This window comes from Orcinus orca, chromosome 8 (genome assembly GCF_937001465.1).
Source record: "Orcinus orca chromosome 8, mOrcOrc1.1, whole genome shotgun sequence".
NCBI classification, from domain to species: domain Eukaryota; kingdom Metazoa; phylum Chordata; class Mammalia; order Artiodactyla; family Delphinidae; genus Orcinus; species Orcinus orca.
In genome coordinates this window covers 54,213,802-54,226,121 of record NC_064566.1, presented here as the reverse complement: position 1 = coordinate 54,226,121, position 12,320 = coordinate 54,213,802, and the positions used below count along the sequence as shown (strand labels likewise).

Below are 12,320 nucleotides of genomic sequence, written 5' to 3'. Positions count from 1 at the left end.
TATGCCTATTAGCAGTCAACATCCACTCTAAACCCCAAGTAACTAATGATTTGTTTTTATCTCTATAATTTTGCCTTTTCTAGAAATTTCATATGAATAGGGTCATATAATCTGTGGTCCTTTGCGTCTTTTGGTTCCTTTCACCTGGCATAATGTTTTTAGGGTTCATCCGTGTTGTTACATGTATCAGTAGTACTTACAAAAAGTATCATTCCTTTTTGTTTGCTAATAATTTACTTAGTATATCTGCACTGATATTCATTCACAATATTAGTCCTTAATTTTCTTTTTTATGGCATTTTTATTAGGTTTACATAACAATGTTGTTTGCCTCATAAAAAGAATTTGGAAGTTTTCTTTCATTATCTATGCTTGAAAAAATTTATGTAGCATTGGGACTATCAGGTCTTTGAAGGTTGATTGGAACTCTCTGTGAAACTATCTGGACCCAGGACTTTTGTGGAGGAATTCCTTTATAAGTTACTCTATTTCCTATACAGAAATTGGTCTGTTTAAAGCTTTCTATCTTTGGGGTCAATTTTGACAAATTGTATTTTCCTAGGAAATTATCCAATTTATTTATTTACATAGAGGTTTAAAATTTTTCTTTCCTTTGATTCAGTGGATATTTCCTCTTTGTCATTTCTTATTTTAATGTTTATGTTTGCTTCCTTTTTTCTAAAGTTAGCTACTTGTCTACTTTTTCTTAAAAAAAATAGATTTTGATTCATTAATTAGAACGTTTTTCTGTTCTCTATCTTGTTACTTTCTGATTTTATCTTTATAATTTCCTCCCTTAAACTTCCATTTGGTTTATTCTGCAGTCTTTTTCTTGCCTTTTGAGTTGGGATTTTAATTAATTTTTACCTTTAGTTTTTATCTTTTATTATTATTTAATTGTTTAAGCCTATGTATTATGCTCTGATGGCTGCTTTATATAAATCCCCACAGATTTTGATATGCAGACTTTTTGTTACAACTGTATTTTAGGACTCCTATAATTTCCATTTCTATTTTCCCTTTCAACCAAGAGTTAACAGAAGATTTAAAATTTCAAAGAGGAAGAGCTTTTTTATGGTTTGAATTTGTTGTTAATTTCTAGCATGGATGCACTGTGACCAGAGGATGTTGTTTTAATATTTCTACTTAATAGAACTTACTGTTTTGTTTTTATCAATGTTCTATGTGTACTTCAAAAGAAGGTATATTCTCTATTATAAGGGTGTAAAGTTCAGCATAAAGCCATAAGATCTATTTTATTGGTTATGCTCTTTAGGTCTTCCAGATATTACTGATATATTTTGTTCACTTCATCTGTCCTGTACTGAGTGTGGCATATTAAAATCTTCTATTATTCGTATGTTTCTATCTATTTCTCTTTGTAGCTCTTGTAGTTTCTACCATATAATAGTGGTGGTTGTATTATTTGGTACAGAGTTATTAAAAACTTGTAGTTTCACTTTGAATCATGGCTTCAACATTAAAAACATCCTTCTTTGTCACACAATGCTTTTTGAAGGGAATTCCACTTTATATGATATCAGGATCACTACCCCTGCTTTCTTATTATTTGTTTCTAACTTTTCTGAATCACTTTGCTTTAGTTTTAGATGTGTCTTTTGTATATAGCATAAAGTTCAATCCTAATTGCTGATCAAATTCAAAAATCTTTTTCTTTTGATATTAAGTTAAGCTGATTCATTTTGATTCATATGACTGATGTTTAATCTCAACTCTGTCATATTGTTTTATTAAAATAGTTACATATATTACTTTATATTTAATGTATTTCTCTAAGTGAAATGTCTTTTTTGTACTTAATTCTTTTGGTATTTAGAAAAGAGGCTTTTTTGGCCTAGGGGTTACTTTTGTACTTATGCCTTTTATAGAACCCTGAGTTCTCCCCTTTTTTTCCTTAACCTTTTACTATCTAGTTTGTTACTTTTAGATCATATTCTTCAATACTCAACTTACTACATAGACAATAGTCAATGAACTTATTCTACTTTGTCCTTTCCTTCTCCCATTTAAAAAACTGCACGCTCTCTACTTTACCAGACCATATAATATCCATATACTATTCTTCAGTCCTCATTACATCTGTTTTAGTCTTAGATCTATAGTTAAATGTGTTAAATGCTCATCATCAGACATTTTGCCCAAGTTTGCCCAGTCTTCTCTTAGTTGGATGAACATCATTCTCTAGTACAATGCAGTCAGTAGAACTTTCTGTGATAAAGGCAATGTTCTATATCTGCACTGCCCAATACAGTAGCCATAAGCCACATATGGGTACTGAGCACTTGAAAAGTGGCTAGTGTGACAGAGGAACTGAAATTTGCATTTTAATTTTCATTTATTTAAATTTAAATTACCACATTTGGCTAGCAGGTACTAAATCAGAGAGAGCAGTACTCATGGATTCATCAGGAAGGAGTCATGTGTACAGTTTTCAGTGAGTACTTGTATGTTTAAAACTATCTTTCTATAACCTGGATAACTGAAAAACAATTTGGTTGGAATATAAAATCTTTGGTTTGCACTAAAAATGCAGTTCCACTGATGCCTTTCTTTTTATGTTGCTGATGAGGTCTAGTGCCAGCCTAATTTTCTTGCCCTTATAAGTAGTCTGGTCTTTTTCCCTGGAGCTGTGAGGATTTTTTTCACTTTTAAAATCCAGTGATTTTACTAATCTCTTTCAGAGTTGACCATTCCAAGTCAGTTTTATGAGACAAAAATGGACTTTTCAATATCTAGATATGGGTCTTCTTCCATTTCCAAAAGGTCTTCTTTCAAATTAATTTGAAAATTACAATTTCAAATATAAGATCTGTTTCACTGTTTTACTTTCCTTCCGCAGGGACTCCAATTACAGTTGTGCTGAATCTTCGTTGTCTCCCATTTCGATCGCTTTCTCTCTGGCCCTTTTTCTTTATCTCATGTTCATTCTCTTGCTTGTTGCTCTTTCTTAAATAGCCCTTATTAAATACTCAACACATTGTAATTCAGGCTTAATTTCTTTCCTAAGTTTAATCAATTCTAATTTTATTTCTTTTGGGGGGTGAGGAAGCTATTTCTGTTATTACTTTTTATTTTTTTAATTAATTTTTATAGGTGTTATTAGTTTTTAAATTTTTATTCATTTATTGGTTTGAGGCTAATTCAGTTAGGAGTACTGTGCTGCAGTTTCTTTCTGCTTTATAATTAGTTGTGGGGAAAGAACATCCATGAGCCAAAAGGTATTGACTCTCATTTTCTGTTTTTTTATTACAGTAGCTTTGCATGGATGTAGACTGATTTTGCGGGGGTTCCACTTTGTGGAAAGAGTAAAGGTTTGGGGTGGCTTAAAAGATTTCAAGTTCAAGCCTGCCCCCTTCTGAATAGTAAAGGTTAGTGTCCTTTTTCATATACATTTATTTGTTTTGGTGGCAGGGCGGGGTGCAGGGAGAAGCGTCTAATGTATTTTATAGTTGTGTTGTTTCAGTAGGATCTTAATTCCTCACTCTAACTTCCTTCTTTCCCTACACTTACACATTTCCAATGGCTATCTTCCTCTTTCTAGTTATTTCTTTCCCAGAAGTAATACCTTTCCCAAACTGCCACTTTAGGTCTTGTACACTTTCAAGCCCTTTACTATGTACTTTAAAGTACTGTGTACTTTATCAAGTACTATGATTTACCAGGTCTCATAACGTTTTCAGAAATTTTGCATTTATCATGAAGCTTTCTCTTTCTATTGGTGTTTTGTCAGATTAAGCCCTCAACTCTTCTCTCCTCTTTTCCATATAGTTTTTCAAACCTCCCCAAGTCTAAAATATTAAAGACAGTTCTGCTAGAATGTGGTGTTTATTTCTTGTTTAAAAATGATTTGACGTTCATGGTATTCTTTTTCTCTTAGTAAGGCTGAAAGTGTGGGCTAAGTGTGGTTTTATTTACTTTCCTTCTTAATCTGCATGGTTTTCTAGAAGGACAAATGGACAAATTCTAACTCAGGAGGTCAGTATTATCCTAGGGCAACTTGGAAGTCCCTCAAATCTTTTTATTCTTATTGTTATTACTGATTGTGATTTGGTGGTATTTTATAAACATTCTTAAAACATCCCAGGAATTAAAGCAAAGGGCTAAGTTTGTGGACAAGTATTCCTTTTGAAGATGAATGAAGTAACTTCCTCACAACACCACATATATGAGAAGCAGATTCAGAAATTAAACGCTCTCATATGCAATGACTAATATAATTATATAAAATCTGATATGATATACTACAGCTTACAGTTTTGTGGTAATTAGAGGTCCCTTCTGCCCATGTGTAAATAATATCTACCTTGAACTAAAACAAAAGAAATTGTGTTTAATTTAGAAAGTTACATAAAAGAAGCAAACTAGAATCTACTTTCTTTGCTATTTTTGTCTTTATGATGATAATGCAAGGACATGAAAGAGTGATTTTCCCATCTTAGGCTCTGGTAAAGTTCACTCATCCCTCCATGTAACATTTACTGAGGACCACTAACTTGCCAGGCAATAGGGATACAAAGCTAACTAAGACGCAGTCCTGTCTCACAGACAAGTAGAGGAAAAGGAGTAAGTTGCAGAAGATCAGATATAGTAGAATATCCTTTACACAAAGTTTTAAAATATGTGAATGATATTTTTCATATTTTTAAGGATACATACATATATAGTATAAATACAAAAACATGAGAAAATGATAATCAAATTCAGTATAGAGGTTAACTCTAGCAGGGTGAGCTGGGAGGAAGATGAGAATAAAATCAAGCAGGAGTAGAAAGGGAGTTTCAACTTTATCTATAGCAGTTTATTTCTTTAAAAAAGAAAAAGTAAGAACTGAGACAAATATTGCAAAGTGTTAAGATCTGACAAAGAAGGATGGTGAGATACATGGATATATTTGTTATATTATCCCTGTTCTTTTCTGGATGCTTGAAATATCTTGGTTTTTTTTTTAATTTATTCAAAATACAGTTCAAATATTGGCAAGATTTGTGGAGTTTTAATTCAGAAGTTTCAGAATGTGCTCAAGTTGTATAATAAACAACACAAAATTGAGAAACAATTTTAGGAAAGAATGAGAAAAACAGTCTGTCTGAATATGGTACATCATTTTTTTTCACATCATTTTTTAGATGAAGTGTTATACATACCTGTGAGTGCTAAATAGGAAGCAATGTACCGCTTTTCCAGTCCACCTCTAACACTCTGAATTGCACCAAAAATTGGAGGTATAATCATAATCAGGTTACTCACTGTATTCCCTATAGAAAAAAAAAAACACACAAGAAGATAATGAGATTAATCAATATTACTTTAAATAAAGATATACACAGTTAGCCCTTAGCAAAAATTAAGTAGGTGTCTTCTTAGAAAGATGATGAAAAGATATTTACAAGGTGCTAAAGGAAAATAGTTCTCTACTCAACAAGAATTTCTTACAAAAATCAAAGTAAAATACAGATACCTTCAGACAAATGAAACTAAGAATTTTCAACCAGAACATCCACTAAAGGAACTTCTAAATTCTCAAGGTAAAGAGCAAAAGTATCTCAGAAAGAACCTCAAAGATAAGCAAAAAGTGAGCTGGGAAAAGCAGCTTACACCAATGCTACAGAAAGGGTGGTCCATGGATAACAGTATGACAAGATAAAATACAGAGCTGAGTTAATTTGTCTCTTGAAATGAATGACAACAAATCAAAGCTTGCATTTTTCATCTCTTCTTAAACTTTAATTTTTGTGGCAATGTTTTTAGTTCCTAGTTTCTGTTTCTAGTAAACACAAAAGGCAACGGATCTTGATCTGATTTTTGATCCTCTGTTTACAAAAACAAAGCTGAAACATGAATAGCAAAGAAACAACAGAAACCGTAATAGCAGAAATAAATAGTAAAATGGGGAAAAAGATGGCTAAACTATTTTGTATATTGATTCTGGGTAGTATTTTATACATTTATTCTGGGAATATAGTGGCACAAAACATTCAAAATTCCAAATTTGTGATTTTCAACATAGGAGCTGATATCAGGACAAATATCAATTAATGGACATATACAAAACACTCTACCCTACAACAACAGTACATACATTCTTCTCAAGTGCACATGAACATTTTCCAGGATACAGCATATGTTAGGCCATAAATTAAGTCTCAATAGACTTAAAAAGGCAGATATAAACTATCATACAAAATATCTCCTCCAACCACAAAAGAATGACGTTAGAAATAAATAACAAAAGGAAAACTGGAAAATTCACAAACCTGTGGAAATTAAACAATCAATGTATCAAAGAATAAATCACCAATCAAATTAGAAAATACTTAAGAGATGAATTAAAATTAATACACAACATACCAAAATTAATGGGATGTAGTAAAAGCAGTGCTGAGTGGGAAATTTACAGCTATAAGTGCTTATATTTAAGATCTTCCAGCTGAAATGAAAGAATGTTACTTAGTAACATGAAAATATATGAAAATGTATAACACACTGGTAAAGCTAAGCATAATCAAATTCAGAATACTGTAATACTGTAATATGATGGTGTATTAATCACTTAAGTCTAGTACAATGATGTAAGGACAAAAGTATTAAAAATAACTACAGCTACAATAATTTGTTAATAAATACAAAATAAAAAGCAAGTAAATTGTGATATCAAAATCCTAAAAGGGTGTAATAAAAGGGTAGAGTTTTAGTATGCAAGGTTGCTGTCAGTGTGGAAAAAAGTTATATCTATAAGTTGTTTTATGTAAGCCTCATGGCAACCACAAAGCAAAAACCTACATTAGACACAACAAAAGATTGTTGCTGGAGGGAATCAAAAAGGAGGGAATTGAAGTATACCACTACAGAAAATCATCAATTCACAAAGGAAAACAGCAAGAAAGGAATACAGGAACTACAAAACAGCCAGAAAACAATTAATAAAATGAAACTAGTAAGTCCTTATCTATCAGTAATTGCTCTAAATGTAAACAGGTTAAATTCTCCAATTAAAAGGCATACAGTGACTGGAAGGATAAAAAAACAAGACCCAACTACATGCTGGCTACAAAAGATTTACTTCAGCTTTAAAGACATACATGGGCTCAAAGTGAATGGATTAAAAAAGATATTTTATGGAAGTAAAAACCAAAAGAGAGCAAAGGTAGCTATAGTTATATCAGACAAAATAGACTTTAAGCCAAAAACTGCAACAAGACAAAGAAGATCATTATGTAATAATAAAGGGTTAATTCATCAAAAGGATATATCAGTTGTAAATATATATGCACCCAAATCAGAGCACCTAAATATATTAAGCAAATATCAACAGATCTGAAGGAAGAAATAGACCACAATACAACAATAGTAGGGGATTCAACACCTCACTTTCAACAATGGATAGATCATCCAGACAGAAAATCAACACAGAAAAGTTGGATTTCAACTACACTTAAAACCAAATGGATCTAACAGACATATACAAAACATTCCATCCAAGAGGCAGCAGACTACACATTTTCCTCAAGCACACACAGAACATTCTCCAGGACAGATGATATAATAGGTCACAAAACAAGTGTTAGAAAATTTAAGAAAACTGAAATCACATGAGTATCTTTCCAACTACAATGGCATAAAACTAAAAATCAACAATAGGAGGAAAACTAGAAATTCACAAATATGTCAAGGTTAAACAACACACTCCTGAACAACAAATGCGGGAAAGAAGAAGTCAAAAGGTAAATAAAAAATATCTTGAAACAAATGAAAATGGAAACACAACATACCAAAACTTATGGGATGCAGTTAAAGTAGTTCTAAGAGGAAAGTTTATAGTAATAAATGCCTATATTAAGAAAAAGGATCGCAAATAAACAACCTGACATAATACCTCAAAGAGCCAGAAAAAGAACAAACTAAGCCCAAATTCAGAAGGAAAGAAATAAAGATCAGAGTGGAAATAATGAAGCTAAGAGCTGATTTTTTGAAAAAATAAACAAAATTGACAAACTTTTAGCTAGACTAACTCAAAAAAAGAGGACTCAAATAAATAAAATGAGAAAAGAGAGGATATTAAAACTAATACCACAGAAACACTCACTGGGGAAAGGTTAGTCTCTTCAATAAATAGTGTTGGGAAAACTAAATAACCACACACAGAAGAATGAAACTGAACCTCTATCTTACAAAATGAACTCAAACTGGATTAAAGATTTAAGCACACATGAAAAACATGCTCAACAACACTAATCACCAGGGAAGTGCAAATCAAAACCACAGTGAGATATCATATAACACCTTATCGCTAATTATTAGAGAAATGCAAATCAAAACTACAGTGAGGTACCATCTCACACTGGTCAGAATGGCCATCATTGAAAAGTCTACAAATAACAAATGCTGGAGAGGGTGTGGAGAAAAGGGAACCCTCCTACACTGTTGGTGGGAATGTAAACTGGTGCAGCCACTATGGAAAACAGTAGGGAGGTACCTCAAAAAACTAAAAATAGGGCTTCCCTGGTGGTGCAGTGGTTGAGAATCCACCTGCCAATGCAGGGGATGTGGGTTCAAGCCCTGGTCTGGGAGTATCCCACATGCCGCGGAGCAACTAGGCCCATGAGCCACAACTACTGAGCCTGCGCATCTGGAGCCTGTGCTCCGCAACAAGAGAGGCCATGATAGTGAGAGGCCCGTGCACCGCGATGAGAGCGGCCCCCGCTTGCCACAACTAGAGAAAGCCCTCACACAGAAACAAAGACCCAACACACCAAAAATAAATTAATTAATTAATAAACTCCTACCCCCAACATCTTCTAAAAAATTAAAAAAAACTAAAAATAGAGTGGCCATATGATCCAGCAATCCTATTGCTGGGCATATATCTGGACAAAACTATAATTCAAAAAGATACATGCACCCCTATATTCATAGCAGCACTATTCACAATAGCCAAGACATGGAAACAGCCTAAATGTCCATGGACAGATGAATGGATAAAGAAGATATGGTACACATACACAATGGAATACTACTCAGCCAGAAAAAAGAATGAAATAATGCCATTTGCAGGAAAATGAATGGACCTAGAGATTACCATACTAAGAGAAGTCAGAAAGAGAATGACAAATACCATATGATATCACTTATATGTGGAATCTAAAATATGACAAAAATGAACTTATCTACCAAAACAGAAACAAATTCACAGACACAGAAAACAGACTTGTGGTTGCCAAAGGGTAGGTGTGGTGGGGGAGGGAGGGATTGGGAGTTTGGGATTAGCAGATGCAAATTATTATATAGAGAATGAAGAAACAACAAGGTTCCCCTATATAGCACAGGGAACTATATTCAATATCCTGTGATAAACCATAATGGAAAAGAACATGAAAAGGAATATATATATATATATATGCATAACTGAGTCACTTTGCTGTAAGCAGAAATTAACATAATACTGTAAATCAACTATACTTCAATAAAATAAATTTTTTAAAAAAGATAAGTGTTGGCAAGAATGTGGAGAAAAGGGTTGTAAAACGTGTGTTGGTGGGATGTAAAACGGTATAGCCACTAAGTAAAACAGTACGGAGGTTCCTCAAAAAATTAAAAATAGAACTACCGTATGATTCAGCAATCCCACTTCTTGGTATATATCCAAAGTAAATGAAACAGAACCTCAAAGAGACACCTGCACTCCCATGTTCACTGCAGCATTATTCACAATGGCCAAGATATGGAAACAACCTAAGTGTCCATCAACAGATGAATGGATAAAGAAGGTGTGGTATATATATACAACAGAATATCATTTCAGCCATGAGAAAGAAGTAAATCTTGCTGTTTGCAACGACTTGGATGAAACTTGAGGGAATTATGCTCAGTGAAATATGCCAGAGAAAGACAAACACTATATGATATCACGTATATGTGGAATCTAAAAAAGCCAAACCCAGAGAAACAGAGAATAGAGTGGCAGTTACCAGAGGCTGAGGGTGGGGGAAATGGGGGAGATGTTTTCAAAGGATACAAACTTCCAGTTACACGACTAACAAGTTTAGGGATCTAATGAATAGCATGGTGACTACAGCTAATAATACTGTATTATATACTTAAAAGTTGCTGAGAGAGAAGATCTTAAATGTTCTTAACACAAAAAAGAAATGGAAATTATGTGACGGGATGGAGGTGTTAGCTAATGCTATGGAAGTAATCATTTTATGAATATGTGTATCAAATCAACCGCTTGTACATCTTAAATTTATATAATGTTATATTTCAATTATACCTCAGTAAAGCTAGAACAAAATCCGAAAGGATCAAACTATTTCCAAGTAACTTAACTGAATCCTAGAACAAAATTCAAGCCTATTTATGGTAATACAAAAAATATCCAGGACCCAACAAGGTAAGAAGCACAATATCTGACATCCAATTAAAGATTAGCAGGCAGGGGGCTTCCCTGGTGGCGCAGTGGTTGAGAGTCCGCCTGCCGATGCAGGGGACACGGGTTCATGCCCCGGTCTGGGAAGATCCCACATGCCGCAGAGCAGCTAGGCCCACGAGCCATGGCCACTGAGCCTGCATGTCCGGAGCCCGTGCTCCGCAATGGGAGAGGTCACAACAGTGAGAGGCCCGCATACCACAAAAAAAAAAAAAAAAAGATTAGCAGGCAGGGAATTCCCTGGTGGTCCAGTGGTTAGGACTCTGTGCTTCCAGTGCGGGGGGCATGGGTTCCATCCCTGGTCAGGGAACTAAGATCCCACAAGCTACATGGCACAGCCCCCCCGCCGAAAAAAAGATTACCAGGCATACAAAAAGGAAGAAAAACAACCCAAAAAAATACTCAATTGAAACCAACCCAGAACTGATACAAATGTTAGAATTGGCAGACAAGGATTAAAACACTTCATATAAGTCTAGAAAATACAAACTAACCTATACTATAGTGTCAGAAAGCAGACCAGTGGTTGTGGGTAGGGCTGGTGTAGAAGAGAGAGCAGGATGGAGAAGGACTTACAAAGGGACATGGGAAAACTTGGACGTGATGGATCTGTTCACTGTCTTGATTGTGGTGATGGTTTCACATGTGTATACATATGACAAAACTTAATTTGTACACTTTAAATAGGCACTTGCTATTGCATGTCAACTATACCTCAATAAAGCTGTTTTTTAAAAAAAAAAAGTTTTGCCTCTGGGGATTAGAAATGGAGGGTAGAGAGGAAAGAGTTAGGGAAGGGCACTGCTTTCTGGTTTTGTTACAAGTCTTTTTAGCACAGGCTGGATTTTTATCTATTTTTAATGCATTACTTTAATAAAATAAAAATTAAAGAAACTTTTAGAAAGGGAATAAAATAGTTGGGGATAATTTCACAGATGTGATAAGATTTGAGTTAGACCCTGAAAGGAGAGAAAGGAACAATAAAATCTACTGAGCCTATTATTAAGGACCAGGTACTGGAATTCACATTTTACACGTGCTAACATTTGCTTTTCATAACAATATTGTGAAATATTATCGCCCAATTAAACAAACAAAGTCAAGCTACGGGATTATATAATTTACCCAAATTCTCACAATAAGCAAATGGTGGAGCCAAGATTTTATTCCAGGTCTATCTGTCCTTACAGCCAATGTTCCTCTCCTTAAATGCACTAGCACAGTGTTTGCACAAAGAAGACCCTTATTAACATTTAAAAAATTATATCAAAGAGTATTCTATTAAAAATGTTTTAAGTAAATTCCAGATTATACAAATAACAAAGTAATTTGCCTAGGTGAAGTGTGAAAATATAAGGTGGGGAGCCAGGCAGACTGAAAGATATATATCCAAACAGCAGTTATCAATAACTTTAAGTAAACCTGTGGAAGATGTTGAATATTATGCCATTTAGGAGAGCCCTAGGATTCAAACTAATGAAAATCTTTATTGATGACAGAGATAAAGGAAATGAAACATCACCAAAGGTCCAGATAATATTAAATTTAGCTGAGATGTCAATACTCTGGAAGTCAGAAATACACTTCTAAAGGTAGAGGATATGGGACGGTCCCACAAACTACATTAAATTCAATTAAGGATAACACAAAGTTTTACAAATTAGAATGAGGAATTGCAGACCACAAATACAGGCTACTGTGACAGACAGAATAAGGACAACTCTGAGAGAAAGATCCAAAGACAGAAAGATGACAGTACACTATTCTTGGGGGGAAAATCTCAATATACTACCTCAAAGCAATACTTAGAGGTAAAAATGGAAAGAGCTGGATAGTGACCATCCTACTTCTCTCTGCTTTAATTCAGCTTCTT

The 12,320-nt window shown here is 34.0% G+C and overlaps 1 protein-coding gene across 3 annotated transcripts in view; it reads right to left on the bottom strand.

Annotated features, from left to right (window-relative positions):
• Positions 1-12,320, bottom strand: part of ACER3 (alkaline ceramidase 3) — a 180,544-nt gene that overhangs the window by 104,170 nt on the left and 64,054 nt on the right. For all 3 annotated transcript variants that reach the window (XM_049713619.1, XM_004279821.4, XM_049713620.1), the window contains one exon: positions 5,166-5,276. In XM_049713619.1, coding sequence (XP_049569576.1) covers positions 5,166-5,276 — 111 coding nt within the window. Of the gene's footprint in view, positions 1-5,165; positions 5,277-12,320 lie in introns of those variants that run through there.